Genomic DNA, 24,457 nt, shown 5'->3' on the forward strand with positions numbered 1-24,457 from the left:
AAAAGCTACTAGCTTAAGTTGGTAGTGACAATTTATGCAGGCGCACGCGAACCTCATTTGCCGCAGCTGTGTACGGGGGAGAAAAAAAAAATGCAGGGGCCGTGGCCACTTTTGTATCTGGGAAAAAGCGTATGAGTAAGCTTGAGTGTTGATGCCACGTTGTTGAAGGGCAGGTCGAATTCCTGATGTGTCAGATTAGAGTTTTCTCGGGAAACTGAGCTCTGGATTTACTTTTGCCATATTGTGAGCTAATAGCGTCAATCGTTTAAGAAGATTATTGTCATCTTTTCAATATATTTTAGAATTTTTTGTTGAACATCACAGCTGCACTATATTGCATCATTCAATTTTCAAAACCATACTAACAATTAGTCAAGATGCCAGAAGTTACTCAGGATTCTGGATGTTTTGAAGGTAGCTCACTTAATAAATATGTGCAATTTGTGTTGTGTTTCCATACTGAGATAATTTTCAATAAGTCCGATGTCTTTTTAAATTTTAAGTTAATGGTCATGCGATTATTTTAATAAGGTTAGGCCTATGTTATTCAGTGACCAGTACACAGAATCGTTTACTTGCATATGTAACTTCCAGTTCCAGGGACTTGTACATATAAGTATTTACTTCAGGCAAATTCTGACACAGCTGGAGACCCTGGCACAAATAACTGCTGGTTAGCAGTGTCTACTGTCTCCTGATTGTGATTTGTTATCGTGTGCATATCAGCTTAGCAGAGCCATGCTATTGGAATTGGTAATTTCAATTCGGTCAGCCTCGTATCACTGTGCGTGCTATTAGCCGTTAAGAATTATGTGAACCAATAAAATTTGTGACGTGTGTGCTGGTGCAGACAGAAATTATACATTTATTTGTGGTAATTGTTCCGTATGAAGTACTAGATTATAGCATGATCCTGTGGTACATTTGCTGTTTAAATTAGTATGTCGAAAGATACTGGCCCCACACAAACAAGCCTTGTACAAATTGTTTCATTTGTATTCACAGTACAACCATAATTCATTGTTATATATCGTAATTTTTTGTCATTTACAGGATATTTTGATGTACTAAATTAAAACGGCAAGCATCATGTACCCCAGGATCAATGCTTACAGGATCAGCCATCAGGATAAAGGGATGAACTTGGGTACGCGACACGAAACTTTTACCCAGTTACGACCAAATAAAATATTGGTTAACTAATTGTGTTCTCTATTAAATAAAAGAATTCCTTCAGAGATTTATTTCTACATTAAGTTTTTTATAATGCTATTACTTTAAAATACTCAAAATATGTATGTCAATATACATGTAAATAAGATTCCCCTTGAAATGTGTAAATAAATAACTAATGATGGCCTATTTACAAACGACGTGATCTGGGCCACCTGTGGTAGGGCAGTGAATTTTGTCTTGCCAACGGTTCATCGGCACACTCACTGTGACATAAGAAACTGGGACCAGGTTGGGAGGTGCTTGGGGCTTGAGCGGCCAATCTCATAACGACAGGTACACATGCAAGTTTTCCGGAAAAGTATTTTTGTATAAATTTTCAGAAAAACCAGATTTTATGAACTATTTTATACGGAGATGACCAAATAACAAAAGAACTGAGCCATGGTTGGTAAGAAAGACAAAACGTAATATACATATACGGGCATACTCTTCAGTTCTGTGCTTCGAAGTATTATACCGTACTGTAACATAACAGTAATGTAAAATTTTTCAAGTGGTATAAAATGTTTCTACTAGAGAATAAATACTAAACACTGTACACATTTACAGACTACAGCATAGAAAGGTTGTACAATTATTTTAAGTATATAAACCTACCTTAAATTATATAAATCTCTCTTGGTATTGGAAAAAGGAAAAATTTCCAGAAAAAAATATAGTTATATTTTCCAGAAAATTTTCCTCTGGAATGTTTACCAGTCATATCTCCAACTGCAGGTCTGCATTCAACATACTGATGAGCCTGCTTGCTATTGGTCGCCATGATATCTGGTATTAAAAAAATGCCAAAAGCATTTCATATCAAAAGACATTAAAGACATAGGAGGACCAACTATTTTTTGCACAACAGTAAACAAACATGAAAAGTTATTCCCATTATATTCAGCTGGAAGTAATAGCTAATTTGAAACATTTTTAAAATATGCTTTCTGTCAGTATCACGTGTAAAACTGTGAAAGCAATGTTATGTCAGCATCGACACAGCAGTTAGCATTTGCAACTATGCACTGTAGCATTAGGGCATACTTTTTTTTTTCACTTTTATTCTTTAATTATTTATTTATTTACATGCTGTAGATCCCGCATGAGCATAGACTGAATTGAGAACAAGTCAAGTTAATAAGTTACATTACATGTAAGTCATTTTCATTAAATACAGTAAATTATTGAACATTAAATGTATAAACATGAACAAAATTAACAAAAATCACAAATTTAACAGTTAATTAGTTCAAAAAAATGAATTTATTGCATATAAACACATTTAACTTCATAGTAAATGCTATCGTGTTATAAATTCAGCCCAACATATTTTCAAATTGGAATCTAAATGTGTATGACCAAGCAATTAATCACATTTCTTGTGTTCAGTTCTTGTTCTTGCTAGAAATATTCACTGGATATAAAGGCATGGGTTATAAATTATGCAATAACTATTAGTATGCAAAAAATAACACAAAATTAACTCTCTTTCGTTTGTAAAATAGACAATCTCAAAGATGTAACTAATATAACTTGAACGTTGGTCTCCACAAGTCCAAGGAAAAAAATTGTGATGACTGTTTTGTTATAGATCTAGTTAAATTTTACTAAAGGATGTGTAGAGAACTAAATAATATTGTTACGGATTATTAAAACAAAAATCGTCGTGGGAAAACTACTGGGTTCGTAAATGGATAGCCCCATTTAAGATTTTACTACACAGTTTTATTGATTGCCACTATTTACGTCACTAACAAATAATCTTCTAAAAATGCCTAATAACCAATAACACTTAAAAATGTTTACTCCCCAGTCACTCGGTTTTTACACACCGCAAACCTCTGGCGCAACTCTCACCGCAGCACCCCTCGTGGATCTCTGTTGCCGCACTCCTTCGCCGCCGTCGCACTTCCCTTGGCGGAGGATCCACTCGATGCTTCGCTCGGAACTTTGCTCGGGACTCTCGCCGCACCCGCGGTACTCCCGCCACCCAACTATCGCCTAGGAACTCCCCGTGCCCGCGGCTGTATCGCCCAGACTATCGCCCTGGAACTGAACTTTCTCGCCCCGGAACTCCGCCGCACCCGTGGCACTATCGCCCGGAAAACTCTCTCGGAGGCCGGCGTCCCGGGCTTATATAGGCCCAGGTGCCACTTCTAGAAGTGACGAGCGCGGCTGGGGCCAGTCACGTCATCCCGCGCCGACCCGATGCCAGATTTATCGAGAAAGGCGTCGGGAGCTTGCGTGACCGCAGGTGGAATTCCCACAGCTGCCAGGTGTCAGGTTAACGGCGCCGAAGCAGAGCGTCACGCAGGGGGCGGATGGTAGGAGGGAGGGAAAGCGTGACCCTTGTAATCCACCAGGCACACGTATTATGTCACGTCAGCAGCGACCACGTGACGTCAGTGGTCGTACGGAGCCGCCAGCCAGCTCCGAACCCGCACGCGCGGCGGCCCTGCTTACGTTTCGTAACAACATGATCAAAAATATTTTTACGTTCAATGTTTAAGGCTTTATTATTAAATATGTGATTTAAGAAAACATGAAATAGTAGCATTTTTACTCACAAAAAAATGCAAAAAAATTTCTTTGTTTTAAACATTTCAAATTCTTAATTTCAAATAAAAAAAGTTTTGTCATTTGTATCATGCTTACATTTTGCTTAGTTTATAAACATAAGCTTATGTGGTGCTCTTAATCAAGGGTTTTACCGTTTTGCTTAGTCTTTAGCATGACTTAACGTTTTTGCTCCGTTGTGCTATTGTGTGGTTGATGGGATGAAGGTTTCTAAAGGGCCTCTTAACACCCTGCTACTTATATATAGCAGCTATTTTTAAATTTTTGCTATTACTCTTGGTTACAAGGTGAAATTTATTTCTTACTATCACTAGCTCTTGAGATGAGTAGCCATTTATATTCTTGTCTCATAATTTAGGTAATCTAAAGTGACGACAAAATAAATATTTTGATATATTTTTGTATAGCCTCAGAAAACTTTCTCTCGCAACTAGCCATACACTGGAACTTGAGCAGAAAGTCTTTATACTTTACTGTGCGTCAAGTAGAGGTCTACAAGCATTCATAAAATATTTCAAGTTTGTGAATAATTACTTGGCAATTGGAACTCATTCACAAAAAATTCTTACGAAGATAGAGTAACATGTATGAAGCCAAGAAGATTTATTGAGAATTTTGGATTTGTTTTGTGCAACATAGTACATGTATACTTTTTATATGTAACAAATAATATGTTTTTATGATTGCCAACTATTAAAAATACTTGTATTTTATAGATAATCTGTTTTAGCAACAAAAATATATTCAATGTAATTTTATTATGCTTTAAGAAAATGATTTTCAAAGTTTTTCCCTTGCGTTTTGCATCACACTATTATGGTCCTATATATATAAATAATGTATTTTTCAATAAATTTTCTTGGTTTCCAGTGAAGTGTGAAAAAAAGTTTCACTAAATGTTTAAATATGACTTGAGTGTTATGAGGATGCTGGAGACGAGGCAACAGGCAGGCCAGTCAGCCCGGCATATCGGCCGGCTGGGGGTTCAGGCAGGCCCCCTCTCCCGGACACAGGTTGCACGTGGCACTCTGCTACAGGGGCACTTCTCTGTCCCACTCAAGTGTACGGCACGTCCCCACAGCCCCGTCTGCATAAAGTGGCGTAGCTAGGATGCCATCGTTCTCGCAACTTCGGGCGTTAAGTCAACCTTGACGACATGCCACTTCGCAGGGCTACGAGACCTTTCCAGGCCGAGGCTGAGTAGTATGTAAGCAAAGAGCTTGACCAGCGAGGGCAGCGAAGTGAAGAGGGTGAGTGACCTCTTGACGAGCAATAAGCGGGCAGCGTGTGACGGGCTTCGTGTGTGAGGAATAGTGTGTCTGAGCTGGTGTTGAGACGCAGTGTGTTGGGACAGAAGATGCAAACAGTAGAGATAGCCACTGTCGAGCCGAGCTCCAGTGGGGAGAGTGAAAAGGTTACTTGTGAAGGTGTGATTAATTTGTGGACAGACATTTAGATTTGCTATTATTTAATCAATAGTGTAAATATCAGTTATTAAATAAATATCTATTTTAATTAATTAGACTATCATTTCCGAATCTTTTTTTTTTATTTTTCCCTATTTGTAACCGTATTTAATATTCATGAGTAATTTGATATTTGATTTTAATTTTAAAAAAAAAAACAGGTTTGTAGAAGCCTAGTCTATCTTGTACTGCAGCTTCTCATCAAACCCACATTTGTGAAATTATCAAGCAATTCATTGGCTAAATTAATTTATAACTCTCCCCTTTACTCCCTCTGTTAAGCATTAATTACTATGTCTTTAGTTGGTGTGATTATAGAGGTGTTTGTTTCATTCTGCACTGACTTGAAATAAGTGCATGGTATTGAAAAAGCTGCTGTCCTCCAATGAAGAGTTACTGAAGGTTTTATTCACGCAGGTGGAATATACACATCTGAAAAAACAGGAAGTGATGACCAAGGAGACGGAACCAAGTCAAAGCCTTTTAAATCCATCCTGAAAGCTATGCATCATGCAGCAAAAGAGCCTTTTCCAACTATATACGTGGATTCTAAGGAGGAAGGACAGGTAAGAATGTTGTCATGTTCTAGGCATGTCGTGTTAGAATTGGTTTTTTATTATATCCATTTTTACCTTGTATGTAGTTGTTCCCCGTGTGCAGTCGTATCAATATTGTATCCATAGTAACGTTTAACTGTAATAATTATATTCAACATTCAAGGGAAAATTAACTGTAATAGTCTTGTTTTTAAGCAAAAAAATATTTCTGAGAATATAATTGTAAAGTGGTAGGTCTTTCATCCGGCATATGTGTGTTTGTGTGTGTTTATATATATATGTGTGTGTGTGTGTATACATATAAGTATGTATACGTGTGTGTGTTTGTATATATGTAAGTGTATATGTGTGTATATATTGTTAAAAAAAACTATAGATGAGTGTTACTTTTTAAAAACTTGTGCTAGATGTAGAATACATAGAGTATTATACTGTAGTTCATAGTTGTGAGATGTGAAATGTAACCTGCTAGAAAACTGAGAACACTGTACTGAAATAAAATCTTACAATAACAATAATCTCTAAGAGAGATAAATACATCGAAAGCTCAGTAATGCATCTTGGTGATCACAGTCAAAATTTGGAATCCACTCAAAAAAATCTGATTGTGAACTGTTTGATTAGTGCCAGATTACAGTGTGTGCCGTGCTGTAGAACTCTAATTAGAGAGTAATAAATTCTTAGATGATAGTTTCGTAATTTGTTTGATGTTTGTATTATATGTCCTTTGAGTATTCGTATGCATAGATTATAACTTATATATTAATACTAGTTAGTTTTAAGGTTCCTAAGGGACATGTTGAAAAATGATGAATATAACAAACACTTCAATTTAATATGCACAAAATAGTTATTAAAAATTCAATTAGGTAATTTTAATATGTGCAGATTTTTCTGGTTATATATATAATATATAAAGATAAAAAAAAAATTAATGAAGAACCTCTTGGAAAACTACATTGCATGTGAATTATTGCAGTTTAATGAATTATAATGATACTAGCTGCAGTACCCGGCCTTGCCCGGGCTGAACACCGGGTAATATATTGTCCACGAGTTACAGCAAAATGGATAGCGATATGTCCAGTGTGTTGGACATTAAGAAATGACACATAATTACTGTTTGTGTATCTGTGACCTATGATTTTCTGTTTACCCATGGCGATCGGTTGAAAGGTTTAGAAGTTGATGCGCTACAGCGCCATCTAGCGGCGAGTTACAAAAAAATGGATAGCATAAAAACCTTCTTCATGATAAAAACACTTCAATGTGCCAACTTTCATGGCGATCGGTCAAACGGTGTAAGAGTTTATCGACGTCATACATGCCAACATCCGATTATATATATTCTTATATTTCGAAATTTTGGGGCTTTCACTTTTGCGGAAAGTGGATGTTCAGGACCTCGAATGGTTTGGAACACTCCATCTCGAAATAAATTATATTTGAAATTCCTGAAATTTTCAAGATTTTGGGGCTTTGTGCCCAGAGGGGGAGGGGTGATTTTGAGGACCCTGAATGGCAGGGAAACACTAAAAATCAAAAGAGAATGATTTTTGAAATTTTCAAAATTTTGGGGCTTTGACCCCTGAGAAAGGGGGAGGGGGTTATGTTGAGGACCCCGAATGGCTCGTTAACACTCCAAATCGAAAGAGAATAGGTTTTCGAAATTTTGGGAAATTTTTTTATTATTGGTTCTTTGACTCCTTGTTGGGGGAGGGTAGTTTGAGGACCCCGAATGGCTCGAAAACACTCCAAATAGTAAAAAAAAAAGTATACTTAAATTTAAGAAATTTTTGAATTTTTTTGAAATTTTGGGGTTTTGCACTCCCCGCCCCCTCCCTCAAAATTGGGTGGGAAGTCGACTTTGGGTAAAAGTTCCACCATGCCCCAGACACTTTAGTTCGTAATGACTTAATTTTAATACAATTTCCTCCAATTTTTTGAAATTTTGTGGCTTTCACTTTTGGGGAAGGGGAGGGGGTGGAGGTTCAGGACCTGGAATGTTTCGGAACACTCCATCTCGAAAGAAATTATATTTGAAATTCCTAAAATTATCGAAATTTTGTGGCTTTTTACCAGAGGGGGGGCGGGGGGTTCGAGGACCCTGAATGGCTCGAAAACACTTAAAATCGAAAGAGAAAGATTTTTAAAAAATTTTAAACTTTCGAAATTTTGGGGCTTTAACCATCTGGGGGGGGGGGGGGGGGGGGAAGTGGGGACCCCGAATGGCACGGAAACACTCCAAGTCGAAAGAGATATAAACGAATATAAGAATGTAGGCATGTACTATACTCTATTTACCATAATAACAATATTGACAAATAGAAAAACTTATTACCTACCTATGAATAATGATTTTTTTCTGCAATTTAAATTGTAGTATACAAAAACGGAATTGAAAATTGAAACAAATATGGCGACACTACAAACTGTCAAGATCTTAATATTTTTCTTACTCTCTACTTAGTTCCTTACAATAGAAAAACGTAACGTAATGGCTTGAAAGCTATTGCTCGGCAGGCATAGAGGAATGACACCAACAGTTTGTATATATATGACACACATTACATAAAATTAAAATATATTTTTTTAACCTGTTTAAAGATTTTTTTTTTAGACATAAGATAGCCTATGTTTATCCCCAGGATATAATCTATCTCCTTGCCAAATTTCATTACGATCCGTTCAGCCGGGAAAAGGTAACAGACAGACAGACAGTTACTTTCGCATTTATAATATTAGTATTGATACATAATCAAAATTGATTTTCAGCCATAAATTCAATATTTACTTACTTTGCGAAGTTAATTAATTACATTCTAAATAGTAAAAGAATGATTAAAATCTCACAAATTAAAAAACTTTTCTTTAACTTCTTGCACCATCTTTTGTTGAAAAATTTTAATACACTTTTTAACACATATAAAATAAACATGAAAGTGTTGCTGTGTGTAAAACGGCAGAATGCCAGCGTGTGGCGGGAAGTCGCCCACCAGGAGTCTTGATGCTGGCATACTGTAGGTAGGCGCTATCTTACATCATTACACAGTCAGTGGGTCAGTGATGAGCTACATATATCATAATTTATGTGTTTTGTAATAAGCCACATTCTTAACTACATTTTTTGTCCGAACTCTTACTGTTGGTAAGATGTGTTACGGTGAGGCGTATGCACTAGTGCAGTGGCGTAGCCAGGATTTGTGTATGGGGGGTGTTAATTAGCATGCCCCCCCCCCCCCATATTAAAGTGGTGGGTCCGGGGGTCGTTGTCCTCCCCCCCCCCCCCCCCCCCCACCCGGGAAAATTTGGATTTTAAGGTGTAAAATAGTGTTATTTTAGCAGATTTCGGTACTTAAATTTAAATATTGTTATGGTAAAAATTTTATTAATTTTTAATATGAAATTTGTTTGAGTGTACTGTTTGTAGCAACATGCTTTTTATGACATTTGCAGCAATATGTAGAGGCAGCCAAGTCCCAGTTGAAGAAGATCCAGAAAATATGGGTGCGTGAGATGCACAAAGCAGCAGACAGGTTGAAAAAGGAAGATGAAGACTTGGAAAAACGTACAAAGAATCTGGAGGATGCAAAAAAAATTATTATTAAAGAAGATACCAACCTACCGAAGGCAGAGAGTGTGAAAATATGCAAGTGCGTGGATTATCGTGGGAAAAGAGTTAAAGTTCATGGCTGGGTTCACAGGCTACGTCGCCAAGGTAGGTCTCAAGCCCTGTGCTGATGCAGAAAATTTCTAAGAATAAAATTCATTGTTTTGAAAGCAAATGCTTTGTTAACGACTTCAATTATTGCAAGGATTTATAATTGTTATAGGTTTTTTAGTGCATAGTCGTGCTATAAAAGGGCATTTGCAAGAACTTTATAAATCCTGTTTATTTTTTTTGTCCAAAATTAATGTATGATATTAGCATATTACTGTGTTTTTTGCACTCTTACTATTTGGTTGTTTTTCTTTTCAATTAATTGTAATAAATACAGTGAAATCTCATTAATAAAAATCCTGTTAATACAAAAATCTCATTAAAACAAAGTGTTTTCACAGTTCCAGAAATCACATTGCAGTTACATTGCTAAGTAATTTGTTTAAAATACAAAAGTATGGTTATTATGTGATAGGCCTACATAGTTTTTTTTAATAGTGTAAACAACTATGTAGTAAAGGATGATTGATACAAATATCCCAGAATAATGAAAAGAAACAATGTAATGTTTTAACTAAAATAAAAATGATGCCACTACTTTGGTGCAGTTTAGGTTCAGGAAAAATCTCAGAAATTATGTTCTTCCAAAAAATGATGGTAGTATGTCTTTTTGTAGTTAATGTATAAACCTTTAATTTATTAGTTAGGTGTATTAAAATCTTGTAAGTTGATAGGTAGAAAAAATCACAGGTGCAGCCATCTTAAAATTGTATTTTACAATCCCTAAAAAAGGTCAATTTGGTGCAGTCTATAATTGTGTGCAAGTTCTAAAATTATTTGAATTTGATTTAGAAATTATAAAAAAAATTGTATTTAAATTCTGTAATTAATACAAACATCATTATTGCTAAGTGATAAAATTATGGTCCCTTCAGGTTTGTATTATTGAGGTTTGACTAAATTTTTCTAACATATAAAAATAAATCAAGATGGTGGGAACAAAGTCAGCTGTGGATATGGTGGAGGCTGGTTTTCCTGAGTTCTTTCAGAAAACTGCAACTTAGATAAATAATTTAAAACACAGAGGATTTTTAGGGAAGGTAAAAAAATTCAGTAAGATTTTATTACAGATGTGTTGGATGGTCCGATGACAGTTTTTATGCTTTTTTGGCCTCTTCAACATTGGTGGTGTTGGTTCTAGAGGCTGAGTTCCCAATTAAAAAACTCAAGCGAGTGCATGGCAGGCCATGCCCATGACTGAGCATACAACCTGTGCGAAATCGGTTCACAATGAAATCTTACTGTTTATTTCATCCAATGAAAATTATGAGATGTATCCTACGTCTGTCGGCAGTGTTAGCAAGTAACTATATTAACTTCCAAGTGATTATCCCGTGACATCTGAACAGCAATTTGTGAGCACCGTTTTTCAACATATAAATAAACAAGGGTTATATAAAAAATTTTGTTGACAATTCTAAACTCGACAGAATTTTTTATTTAAAATTTTTGCTAGTGACTTATAGCATTAATTAATTTCTAAAGCAGGACACCTGGGAATTGTAATGTGTCTACAATTTCTGCCACAATATAATTGATAAGTTTAAACAGTTCTCTAGTCTGGCCAAAATGGCTTCCTACTCTACTCTTCATTGGTTGTTGCGCCATGTGCAAGGGCGCCCATATGAAAGTTTGTAAGGGGGGGCAGAATTTGTAAGGGGAGGAGGGCAAACCATCAAAAATGACTAAACAATGGCCAAAATTGGCCTTAAAGGACTCAAAATTTGCCCAGAATGCTCAAGAACACCTAATGGTATGGGCACCCTTGGCCATGCGTCCATAAGAGAAATCAAATGTATTTATTTCCCCTCTATGCGCACGACCTGTCTCCCAAGCACACGAACGTTCCGTGGGCTGTTGTGAATCGGTAGGTTCGAAAACATGGCGGTCCGATCTTGTGTGCACGACCTACTGGTACTGTTATTTCTCCGACTGTGCGCCCAGTTTGAAGCATGTTCTGAGCGCAGGAAGAAGTGCGCGCGTGTTGCATGCTGTTCTCGCCGTGTCTGCCACGGAGTGTGTGTGAGAGTGTGCGCTTGTTGGCAGGCAAGCTGCTGATGTTCGTCACCTTGAGGGACGGGACTGGGTTCCTGCAGTGCGTGCTCAACGACTCGCTCTGCCAGACGTACGAGGCTGTCGTCCTGTCCACCGAGTCCACGGTGCTGCTGTACGGGACCGTCAAGCTGCTGCCCGAAGGGAAAAGTGTTGGTGCCGCTTGAATTTTTTTTGTATACCAACCGGCAAACTGCAGTAGAACCTCGTTGATATAAAATCCTCGTTGTCACAAACCATTTTTAATCCCTGGCAACATGAATGTGATGTTCAGTGTATGTTTGTTTGTATGTTACGAAATACCGGATAATATGTAATTTGAAGTTCCAATGTGGCCAAAAACTAGTTTCACGTATACCTATTTAAGATCTAAAGATTAATTAATATTTTCCCTCAAATTACACCAGGAAAATTACTTCCTTCCCGGTAATTATTTTTCTACGTAAAAAACCTGGTTTTTATTTACGTAAAACTAATCAAAAAATTTCTCACAATACAGTTCATCAAATATAATCAAATGTTTCAATCCTGCCATTTTCTCCATAAGATGTATGTTAGAATATTTGATGTTGAAGCTGCCCAAAAACTTCATTTCTCATATGAAAAGATTTTTTTTTAGTTGAAATCCATTATTCGTTAGGAAATTACTGTTTACTTATTTAATAACAGGAACATGAAGCTGTCCAATGTGAAAATTCTCTTTCAGACACGTTTTCAATTACGTATCTAATTATCTAATCTGTCACTGCTGTGGAGCACTGGTCGGGATCATGTTTGGTTAGGATGATGCCTTTATAGAATGTTTGCATGTAGTTGAGTATCGATATCGATAGCTCACGGATTGCATACAGCACGTGGACTCTGTCTCTTGCTGAGTGAACTAATCTAAAAGCCCGCACTCTATCGTGGTTAGTGTGTACTACGATGATAGTTATCAGTACACGATAAAAAGTAAAAAATATAGTCATTTATCGCTTGTATTGTTTGAACTGATTAAGTGATTGAACCAGTATGTATATCATATTTCAATTTTTAAAAATTATGAATTAATCATGCTTAATATTAAAATTCATGAAAGGAAACGGAGTGCAACGTTTTAATTTTTTTTTAAAGTAACCAACTTTAATCAAGCAAAACGTATACAGCACAAAAAATAAAAACCTATTTTCGTGTCCGAATCTTGGGCTTCCCTAAAGCTTTGCATCACAAACGAAGCTTCGAATTTGCTGGTGTAGTCAAATGGAATATTAAAAGTAGCTGTGGTTGATTGGCTTGGTAAGTACGGGCCTGTGCGTACTGACGACTGCGCTGGGGGTCGGGCGTTGCTGCAGGCGCCGGGCGGGCACGAACTGCAGGTGGACTACTGGGAGCTGGTCGGCCTGGCGCCGCCCGGAGGGGCAGACAGCATCCTGAACGAGGACGCCCTCCCGGACGTGCAGCTCGACAACAGGCACATCATGATCCGCGGGGAGAACGTGAGTGAAACCCTCGTGAGGAAACCAGGGCTGTGTGCGAATTTTCGGCCTGGGGTACAGATTGGCTAGCCGTGAGAAGCACGGAGGGATCTGGAAAAAAAATATTTAGCATCATTCAAAACATTAACTGTAAAGATTTTTTTATAGGTAGATATGACTTGCATGAGTTTTAACGAAGGTGTTTTTAAGTTTCACGTTTTTTTGGGGTTGGTGTTGAAGTTGGAAATTTTTTTAACATAATTTTTTATTCTGTAGTTGCGGGGGGGGGGGTGTAAATGATAAGATCAAAATAATTAGAAGCAAGTGCCAATACACCAATCGCTTCACATAGCATGTCTTTAAATTGCGAAAATTCATTTAGCACAATGTTAGGTAATTTTACTGCCCCAGTCTTGAAAAGCACATCTGTAAATTTCAGTTAGCACGAAATTGCCACAGGCATGATGCCATGAAGTCTGCTTCAACTAGGCAAACAACAGGTGTACCATGGCATACAGTTAGCTGTACGAGGAGGGAGGAAGAGATGGCGCGTGCAGGTCTGACTACGCCATCGGCTGTTGTACAAACATCAGCTATGGCAAGTTAAGTTGTGGCTATGGAGTGTAAAGGACCAGATGTCTTTACGTCCGCGCGTATGCCGCCGTGCCGCACTGTTGTTGCCCGGCCACAGACCAGGCCGTGATGAACGCAGTCTAGCCAGTAGCAGGGAACGTCTGCCCGTTCGTCTGCTGTTAACATACGTGTGTAAGCACCTGCAGTTGGAATCATAGTGGAATCATGGCTTCCAAGGGAGATCATAATGCATCGTGTTTAAGTATTTGAAACAAAACTAGAAGTATTACGACATGCAGAAGGCAGACGTATGTTGGTCGCACTTTAGTTTTAAGCAAGTCAACTGTGCAAAGTCGTATGAAGTAAGGACCTTATCAAACATTTATATAAGTCTAATGCTGTTGGAATATATTTGACTTTAGATACCGGAACCAAAATTAACAGGCCATTCACATGTAAAAGGTTATTAAATGAATGGTGCAATGAAAATAAATCACGGGCCTGACAGGATTATTGTGAACTAATCAGTAATACACTAGTAAGCAGTTTAATTTTTGAAAAAATTTCTATAGCTTTGTAAATTAATTTACTTGAAGTAATTATTGTTAATGTAAACTGGTAACAAACGGATAATGTTTTGTATTATAGATTGGAAAAAAATGTACTTATGCAGCATCAGCAGCAAATAATTTAAATCCATGTTAAAAATTTTCTGAAGGTCCTACTTAGCAATGTAGATTTATTAACTGAGAAATTTTAGTACAGGGGTAAAATTGTAGATTCCAGTGCAAAGACTTTTGAACTTATGCTAGAAATTTTTCCAAGCAGGATTTTTCTAACACAGTTTTACTGTATATTTGTTCATTCAAACTTACAAGGTGAAAAGTTCATGTGAAACTGTATGTTGATCTTCCAGACATCGCGCATTCTGAAGATGAGGTCGGTTGTGATGCAAGCCTTCAGGGAACACTACTTTGACAGAGGCTGTGTCGAGGTCACTCCACCAACTCTCGTGCAGACACAGTGTGAAGGAGGCTCTACGCTTTTCAAGCTTGATTTTTTTGGGTATGTGCACTTTTGGTTACCTTCTTCGATGTATAGAGTTCATTCATTTAATGCTCGTTCATGCTTGTGTGAGAGAGTAGATTTGTGTTTTTTTCCCAGTGGTTGAGTAACACGTTTATGAGTTTTTTATTTTTACTGATGTAATATTGTATGAATGTAATGGCGAAATAATGTAGTAATAAAATATTAACATTTTACCAATAGTTTTTTGAGTGATAGTTTGGTTCTGTTACTTTGCCTGTGTCTTTTTTCTAGTAGTTTTTTTTTTGTTTTTACTCTATGCATTAGTGATATAATTAGAAATAATTATTTTTACATATGTACTAGTTTCCATTATAGTATGTATAGGAATACCAAACAGCAGCTGTTCGTTAGATGATTGAGTAATTAATTACTGTATATAATGATGCTAACATTATGATGTTAAAATCATGTCATGTTGTTTCATTTGCTGTAGGGAGCAAGCTTACCTGACTCAGAGCTCCCAGCTTTACTTGGAAACATGCATCCCGGCCATGGGGGATGTGTTCTGCATATCCCAGAGTTACCGTGCCGAGCAGAGTCGCACTCGAAGACATCTGGCGGAGTAAGTCTTGTGGACCCTTGTGTTGTGGTGTAACAACACCTTCCTGACACCTACCCTTGGGGTCCCCTCCGTTCACTGAGGCTGCTATGATGCACCACCGTGGCAACAGTCGAGAGGCTGAGAGGTCGAGGGTCAATCGTGTCGCTAAACCCCCCCTCCTAGAGGCCACCTCGGCCAAAGGGACAGTGTGTGCGTGACTGTAGACCGGGACGGCTGCGTGTAGCTTCGTGCAAGGTTTATCTGTGCTCTGAGCGGCGTCCCGGGGGCTTACACCCAGGGTATCCTCGCCGGACGATCCTGCCTCTGCCTCTGGTGACATCACGACCCTGAGAGCCACGGGCTATTGCTCAGCTCCTCATTCCAATCTGCTAGCTGGTGCCCTTTCGGAACAATCCTCACCCACGGAAAACACCATTTTTAGATTTAATTTGATAATAAGGGTAAGATTTGATGTACTGCAATGATATTGCAGTTTTTCTTGAAGTAGTATTTTTGTAACTTTAAATTTTAGTAATTATGTTTCAGATAACATTTTTTCAGGCATTTTGTTTTTTTACTCACTGTTTGATAATGTCTAAAAAAAAAAAGTTTCTTGCATTGCAACTCGGCAAACGGTCGTGACAATTAGTATGTGATCATTGTTGGCACACTCCTAGTGAAAACCTGTATCTAGCAATAATTATAATTATGTACTTATGTACTTTGTTGCAGATACACACACGTGGAGGCAGAGTTCCCGTTCCTGACATATGAAGACCTGCTGGACAGAATCGAAGACACTATTTGCGACGTGACTAAAAGGGTCCTGGAGTCACCTCTCGGAGGGTTGGTAGCTGAGCTAAACCCTGTAAGTGGACCGTGTGCAGTGCTGTGTGTTGTAGCATGTAACATAAGTGAGCACTCTTGGAGTGCAAACTGAGAGAGCACTTTAAAATGTGAAGTTTTTCATCAGTTGAAAATGTTTTCCATCTTTTACTAGCTGCCATCTCAATAAAATACGTACAAATAAAAATTTAGTTAGTTACAGCAAAAGACAAAATGTTATGCTTATTGAAATTTAAATGTGTTACTGACCACGTTATTTTTAGTTGACGAAGATGAACACCATAAATAAAACTGTGCAATACGGTATGTATAAGTTACTGATGGATGATCGGAATTTCAGTAAATTGTAGTGCTAGCGTCGCGTCCTGACATTTTCTGTCTGTCATTATTAGACCAGTGTTGGCAGCCTGTAAATACAGTTTTTAATGGAAGTGCACATAGAAAAATTTAGTGCTAGTGCTTCAAACAGCATTTTGGATTTGTTATTTCTTCTGAAAGTGATATCTTCATATGTATGATGTGCGTGATAAAAACAGGATAACGTATTTATGTAGGTATGGCGTAAACAAAGATCGTAAATTACAGTAAGCAGATTGTAGGTGTGGTAATTTATTGCATTGCGTCAAATTTTTGGTTAAAACGGGACCAAAATAAAATGGTGCAAATAATGGGTAAACGTAAAAGCGGCAATGTAAATTCGAGGTTGTACTGTAAATGTTTTTATCTTAAAACTGAAGCAAATATTCTGCACCCATGAGTAAAAAGGATAAAATGTTCTTTCCCTTGTAGCCTTATCAGTGGAAACATGTTGAGCAATATTTGTGCACTAATTATATGTTTGTATCTCCTAAGGGGTTTCAACAACCAAAGAAGCCATTTCTCCGCATCAACTATGCTGATGCCATCAAGTACCTTAAGGAAAACAACATCACGAAAGAAGATGGTAGCTTCTACGAATTTGGTGAAGTATGTGGTGAAGTACATATAAGTGTAGTCTGTGTATGATGGCCCGAACTTGAATTCATAATTTTTTCAAAATGCCACTTCATTGTAAATTTTTTTTTTAGTAGTTAAATAGATACTTATATGTTTTACATTATATTATTTAGTGTTGCTTAAGCATACCACTTTGCAGCAGTCTCTCGTTAGAACTGTCTGTTTTTATTGCAATCTCCACTCTTATTTTTCAAAGAAACTGAATTTAAAAACTGAAAGTTGCAATCAGTCGACTAGCTCTTCACTGCATTATTTCTTCCAAGGTTCACAGCTGGTCTTATTTTATTGGTGAACATTTTCACATTCAGTTTAAAATTTGGGACTTAATAATTGAACCTTTCAGCAAACTGATGAGTTTGCAGAGATTGTTCTAAAATTAAAAGATCAAATATTTATCCTTCTATTCTTTAAAAAAAATCAAAACATATTTTTACTCTGTTGTTATTTTATGAATAGCTCTTCAGGAAAAAATGTATAACAAAATCTGTGATATTGTAGTGAATGGCCCCCAGCTAGCTTCTGTAGTTTGTCAAGTCATAAAGTGGAATAATATGTTTAAACTACAGATTGTAGCTTATTTTTAGGCCTGTGTGGTTATTAGTTTTTCAGTTCAAATTGAATATGAATATGTACCAAATTATTTTCGAATACAAAAATCAGATTTAAAAAGAATGAATGATAATTAGAATACCATTAAAAAATTGTTTTTTTTTTTTCACATCATGTAAAAAATACATAAGAAAAGAAAGTAAATGTGTAGTGTAGGAGATTCTGGGAAATCAGACAAATAATTCGAAAGTGAAAAATTGGTTAGTTTGAGTCAGCTACAATAATTAAATGTAAAATTTTGTTAAAATATTTAAATTTCAAAAGAAAAGTATTTTGTTTTTAATTATGCAGCTAGCCTAACTCTTAACCTAACCAAACAATATTTCATTTCAGTTCCTTTTCACCTTATTTTCCAAAGTACTCTATTTATTGATCCAGAATTTTTTTTTAAAACCGCTCACTAAATACAGGCAAATCCGATCCATTTCATGAAAAACGTGAATTTTTCTCTCAGCTTATTGGTAGTTCAGAAATCCGGTGCTGGTGTTAACCCCGGACCTCTTATTCTGTTTTGTTTTTTCTTTTTGTGCTACTATATTACTGTAGGAGGGAGGCTGTATTCTTGCTTCAACTTCCCCCCATTTCTTTACGACCCCACCTACTATTTTTTATGCCCGTGAATTCCTTCGCGGTAATTGTATTTGTTAAAATAATTCCTCTTTCTGAATAGAAAAGTCAGCAAGAAATTATTTTCGGGGGGCTGGAGGAACGTAAAAGGCCCTGCGATTTTTAAAAGTATCAAATGATGGCACCAGTTTTGTCATAAGCTGGGAAATCTCGCGCCCAAAAACAACGTTATGTTACTCATGAAGATTGTGTACAGTGCCAGTTCACTGACATTCACAAGAATGAGGGAGGGAGGGAGGGAGGGAGGGAGAACCATCACCACTGCTACATGGCCACACAAACTCTGGCTGGTTTATTTTTAGGTTTCCCCCTTGCCCTTTCCAGCTGAATGCCAGCGCAGCAAGTCAACGTCACCTGCTGGCGGTCGGGCAGGCGTAGCATATCCCCATTCGTAGTTCTTTTCACTTGCTGCAACACAGCAGCTTGTTCTCACATCGTGCTCTCTGTCTCTCTCTCTGCAGGACATTCCCGAGATGCCGGAGCGGCAGATGACCGACAAAATCAACAAGCCCATCATGCTGTGTCGCTTCCCGGTTCCCATCAAGTCGTTCTACATGAGCAAGTGCGCGGAGGACCCCGCGGTCACGGAGTCCGTGGACGTGCTGCTGCCCGGGGTGGGGGAGATCGTGGGGGGCTCCATGCGTATCTGGGACTACGACGAGCTGCTGGCGGGCTACAGGAGAGAGAACATCGATCCCACTCCGTACTACTGGTACACGGATCAGGTGCGTGCGCGTCTTGCTTCCCAGGGGCGCAACAATGGGGGGGGGGGGGGGGGGAAGAAGGGTCTGAAACCTTGAAGTGGGGGCTAACGGGGGCAAATAAAGTGCTGTGTAATCTATTTGTAGATAGTAAAACTGCTTAAATAGCACCATTTTCCACCTTGAAATACAAATTTTCCCGGGGGAGGACCCCCGGACCCCCCGCTTCAATTCTTTATAAAAAGGTATATTGCCCCCCCCCCCCCCCCTTTGGAAATTTAGTTGTTGCGCCCCTGTTGCTTCCTATTGGTTTCCAGAAAAAGGAATAAAACATCAGCTGAGAGAATAAAAGATTTTAACTCTGGTATGTGGAAGGCTAACATTTTTCATTACACAGTACATATTAAATATTTTGTACTTACACATGCCTTGATACTTGAATGCTTTTCACGAGATAGTCTTTGAGCTTTCTCAGGTTAACCGTCACTTCTTGAACCTTTTCCACCGAATAATTCTGATTACGCTGTAGTTTTTACAAAAACTTTTGAGAACATTAAATATGGATGGAATTGTGATGCACCAAAATTTTATTTTTTAATTTAAGAGATACTTGTCAGTAAAAAAAATTTGTCACTGAATGTAATTGTTGGTGATCATGTGTGATGATGTGAATATGGGTCCTTCTCTGCTTGTTTGGTAACTAACTACCAGGTGCAACAACCAGCCATTATTTGACTGCTTAGCAGGGTGAGCTGTGACCATTGCCTGGCCATGCTTTGGGAAGTCAACTGGATTTTTTAATTAATAATTGTTTGCTAGCAGTTATTTAAATAATTTTCTTTCTTTATTGCATTAAAACTATTTTGTTTTGATAACAATAACTTATCAGTTGCAAATACTTTATGTGACAATAAGTTCTCTTAATTAACTAATCATTAGTTTTTATCGGATGGAAGATATTTTATTTTACAGTCCAGGTTTTGCAAAACTATTAAAGATTAACAGTATTAACACTTAAATACATGATGTTGCTATTTTGGTTTGTTCTTTGTGTTTTGGTAGTCCTCGTGTTATTGTTGACTGTTCCGAACACGAGTGGTTTGTTCCTCTAGCGCAAGTACGGCTCTTGCCCCCACGGAGGCTACGGGCTGGGACTGGAACGCTTCCTGTGCTGGCTGCTGAACCGCTACCACATACGCGAAGTGTGTCTGTACCCGAGGTTCCTGGAGAGGTGCACGCCATAACTTGCCACGGCACATTTCAACTACCTGTCACAACCGTTAAACATACCTTATTTACTTGAATACGATGCTACACGAAATTTACCAAATCTTTGGAAACTAAAAGTGGGGGTCACATTACATTACAATCGCAAATTTGCATCTTGCCATTTGGAACGGCTTAGTTGAAAAATTACACGCTCTGCCTGTAAACTACATCACTTATGCCACTTTAGTCAAGGAGTTAAGAGTGAAGTGAAGAAGCACAACACAAGTCCTGTGGAGGTTTGCAAAAAAAAATATTAAAAGGTTAAAGATATTAAAAATTTAGTGGAGACTTTTGTTGCTCATAAACAAACTTGCAAATATTTTATTTGTGGCATTTGTTCTATACGAAGCATGGTTTCCGAGACATCGCGTGAAATTCAGACGTTTTTGGAAGTTGTTGAAACTAAACATTGTACCGTTAACTCCCTATTATCCGCGGTGCGGATGATCTGCGCATGCTACGAAAAAATACAGTACATATGTAAATCTGTATTTTATTGCAAGTGAGCAAATTTGAACTCTACTGACGAGTTGACGAGTGTATTGTGTGCAGTATACGATAAAATGCCACAGGCGAGCCCAGTGCGAAGGCGCAGATGACTCATGAAGCGGCTTTACAACACGTCGGACTGCTTCACTATTTAGATGCGCAGTTGGCTGAAAAACTTATGTTGCGGAAATTCAATCAAGAATTAAGAAAATATGTTTCCAAAGCAAGAAACAAAAACAAGTGACTGATTTTTTCAAAAAGTTGTAAATTTAATAGTTATGCTTTTTTTCGGTCTAATGAAGTCTCTGAGTACGTACAGTACTGTATCCTTGTTATGAAGTAAGTACTGAGCACTTTTATGTTTACATCACTGAAATGTATTGTATGTTAATTATTCAGTAAAATTCTAAAATTTTAGCATCATTTAATAATTTTTACTGTTAATTGTAACTTTTACTGTACATAAATTTTTAGATTTTTAAGTTGAAATTAATGTTTCCAATTTTTTTTCCCCATTTTCGGCTCTTTTGTGGATTATCCGCGATTTTCACTATCTGCGGTGGCCTTGCCACTTAATTTCGCTGATAATCGGGAGTGTACTGTGCTTGGTATTTCATCATTATTCTGTATTCATTATTCGTGAGGAAATCATCTGCTGTTTGTTCATGTAGTTGGGAGGCTCCACTGTGATATATACTTTTGTCTGATTTTGTATGTATGTAATTTGCTGCACAAATGTCAGGTTACAAATGCCACAGAGTTAAAATGCAATTATCCATGGTAAAAACTTTAAATATCAAAATATCAAAACAAACTAATGGAAGGAAACCGTGGCTCTATCAGACCCTCATTTTTATTGTATGTACAATCTGCTTTCAGTTACAGAATGCTTGTGATATGTAAAATGTAATTGTAAATAAAGTATTTACTGGTGTAAGGTAATGTTTATAAATCACTATGTAAGTATATCAGTAGTGAGCAAGCAAGGGTTTTTTATAAAATTTATTTACTATAGTTTTTGACCTTGTGATTTCAGAATGGTTGCTTATAACTGGTTGTTTGGTAGTTGTATACACAGGAAATTTTCAAGGAATGAGAAGAGGAAAACCTCAGATGAATACAACGTTTTTAGTTTTTGTATTGTTGCGCAAACTGCTAGCATGCAAGGGGCCAGGGATTAATTTTAAGGATGGGCACACATAGAATCAGACATGTCGCGGCACCACACGATGCCTCGCTTAACACAGTATTTTCGTTACGTTCTTTCTTCCCAAATTCTTGAAATTGCTGTCATGATAGCTCTTCAAAGAGGAATTATATAAAATAGATCTTTCATGTAACAAACATACTAATCTGCATCCAACTCCAACTGAGAAAAACCTGATATACCGTATTTACTCGCGTAAAGGCCCCGCCCGCGTATAAGCCCCCCTCCTTGTTTTGTAAACATTTTTGAGAAAAAATTTAAAAACGTGTTTTTCTGGGTTTATCTGAGGGCAGGGCAGCTTGGCATGCATCAAACAACAAGCCATGTATTATGACCGGCGGGAGGTGATTTTGTAAGCGGCAGTGATACAGAGACTGGTATTATAGTTTGTCCGTTCTCAGTAGGACCGTCGTGAGGCATGCCAGACGTAAGCAGTTAGTCCTATCTCAAACGACATAAAGATAAAGAAAGCTGGACTCGCGCGCTGTGTTGATGTGCAGTGTTGTCGGAGAAGAAGAGGGGAAGTGAAGGAGGAAGGGAAGTGGGTCAAGGATTCTAACACTCCTTTGTCTGGTTGGCTGGCTAGCTGGCAGGAGGGAGGTTAAGCCACGCCTCTGCCTCTCTCCCCCCTGACACAGCGCTGCCTCTGCCTCCCCCCCCCCCTGATAGAGCGCTGCCTCTCCTCCCTGCGGAGTCGTTGCCTCTCTCTCCCTCCTGCCGCGTCGCTGCCTCCCCCGTCTTCCTCATTCGAACAAAGATGCACAACTTGAAAAGAAAAATCTATTTTTTCCTCCAAATTCGCGTATAGGCCCCCTCCCCTTTTTTGGAGTCAAAATTTGGGGAAAAAAGGGGGGCCTTTACGCGAGTAAATACGGTACTTTTCAAAGGAAATATTTCCTCAAATTAAAGTAACAATGAAAACATTCTATTATAAACACACTATGGCATGTCTTCAATGACGTGCAAGAGTATTGCAGCCATCGGACAGTCCGCTCGTGACAGTTTCGAGGTGTTGTGCAGTATATGTTGCCCTGTAGGTTATGACAAACCAAAACGAACTTCTGCTTACTTACATTAAAAAGATATACTGATTCACAAAAAATCATATTTGAAATACGCTTGCTTGAAGATTAAAATGTTTAGCAAACTAACATTCTTGATTTAAATATGCAATTAACATTTAAAACATGCTTCCTTACGGGAGATCCCAGTTTTTTTTTTTTTTTTTATCTGCAGTCTCAACATTCCAACTCCAAATTAAAAAAAATACTAAACTGTAACCAAAGTTACAGATGAAACTGTTTATTAAAAAAATATGCCCACTCAAGCAAACCTCCCATTTAACGCACTGTAAGTAATGGGTTCCGATACTACTAGCGCCGTTCAGTTCGCAGGCCGCCACAAGTTTTACTAAGCAGACTGAGAATGAAGGTAAATTGCCAGACCTATCTATATGACCGTGTGACATAGCATTCTGTGCTGATTTGAAGGATCACCGACTGTGGTGTCATTGTAACTAATTAAGCATAAAACTGCAGTCAAATTTTTCAGTGAAGTAAAGTTGAAAAATTTCGAAGTACGGAAATGTTATTATGAAGAGAAGCCTATTTACTGTTTTTTTTATAGTGAAGTTTTACGACGATGTGCATACATCTAGCAACAAAATTTTCACAGAAAGGATGACCTACGTGAATGAACATAACCTCATGTATTGTCACTTTCATAAAAATTGGGAGACATACAAAATGTATGGGTGTGCCAAATTAAACTTTGATAGAGATACTACTTTGACATAGTAAAGAATTATTTCAAGTTTTAAAAAACCTAAGTATACTGGTACTACACCAATTATTATACATATTCTTATCACCTGGTAATAAAATAAATGAACATGGTTTAAAACTTGAGAGTGAAAAATGTTTTTACTTTTTGAAATTCCAGATTACTAGGTTATACAAATTGTGCTTTAAGCAAATATGTGAATGAGTATGTTTTATTTATGATATTGCAATAATATTATCAAATACATAGCTCAGTCCATTTCATACTAGGTAGTACAAAACCTTCTATTTTTACCTAAAGTATGATTAGATTAGTTATGTTTGTTAGGAAATGAATTTGTTACGTTGTATGTTTTTGCCCGGCTAAGCACACATAGAAACGTAACAAAACAAACAATGTTCTTGAGGAATTTTTCATTACTATGGTTCTACGTTATTTGGAAATAAAAGAGTTTATTAAATTATCTTTATTTATTTCTTTAAAAAAAATGTTTTTTTTCTCATTGTTACATGGCCTCAATACACAATTTTACAAATGAATTTAATTAGAAAAACTTCGTTACTTGTACAGTTTTTGTCTTTTCTTATACGAATTTTAACGATATCTTTGAATTTTGATAGGATGAGGTCCAAATACATACCACAGCACCATACATATTGCCGTTGATGGTCGAGGAGTCTTGT

At 37.5% G+C, this 24,457-nt stretch overlaps 1 protein-coding gene across 1 annotated transcript; it reads left to right on the forward strand.

Moving 5' to 3' along the window:
* Window positions 1-20: 20 nt before the first annotated feature.
* Window positions 21-21,722, forward strand: LOC134534944 (asparagine--tRNA ligase, cytoplasmic). The gene is made up of 11 exons (XM_063373689.1): window positions 21-414; window positions 5,679-5,827; window positions 9,275-9,536; window positions 11,586-11,743; window positions 12,923-13,066; window positions 14,535-14,683; window positions 15,141-15,269; window positions 15,981-16,116; window positions 16,947-17,060; window positions 18,788-19,051; window positions 20,140-21,722. The coding sequence occupies exons 1-11, from the start codon at window positions 378-380 to the stop codon at window positions 20,269-20,271; spliced, it is 1,674 nt and encodes a 557-aa protein (XP_063229759.1). The 5' UTR covers window positions 21-377; the 3' UTR covers window positions 20,272-21,722.
* Window positions 21,723-24,457: the final 2,735 nt, after the last annotated feature.

The sequence above is a fragment of the Bacillus rossius genome, chromosome 8 (genome assembly GCF_032445375.1).
Source record: "Bacillus rossius redtenbacheri isolate Brsri chromosome 8, Brsri_v3, whole genome shotgun sequence".
In the NCBI taxonomy this organism is placed as follows: domain Eukaryota; kingdom Metazoa; phylum Arthropoda; class Insecta; order Phasmatodea; family Bacillidae; genus Bacillus; species Bacillus rossius.

What these genes read in the sequence shown, in the direction of transcription:
- LOC134534944 (XM_063373689.1), top strand. Translation starts at nt 378, where the DNA reads ATGCCAGAAGTTACTCAGGATTCTGGATGTTTTGAAG. An exon ending in TTCAAGCTTGATTTTTTTGG is followed by an intron (nt 14,684 to 15,140) that starts GTATGTGCACTT and finishes CATTTGCTGTAG; the next exon opens with GGAGCAAGCTTACCTGACTC. An exon ending in GCTTCTACGAATTTGGTGAA is followed by an intron (nt 17,061 to 18,787) that starts GTATGTGGTGAA and finishes CTCTCTCTGCAG; the next exon opens with GACATTCCCGAGATGCCGGA.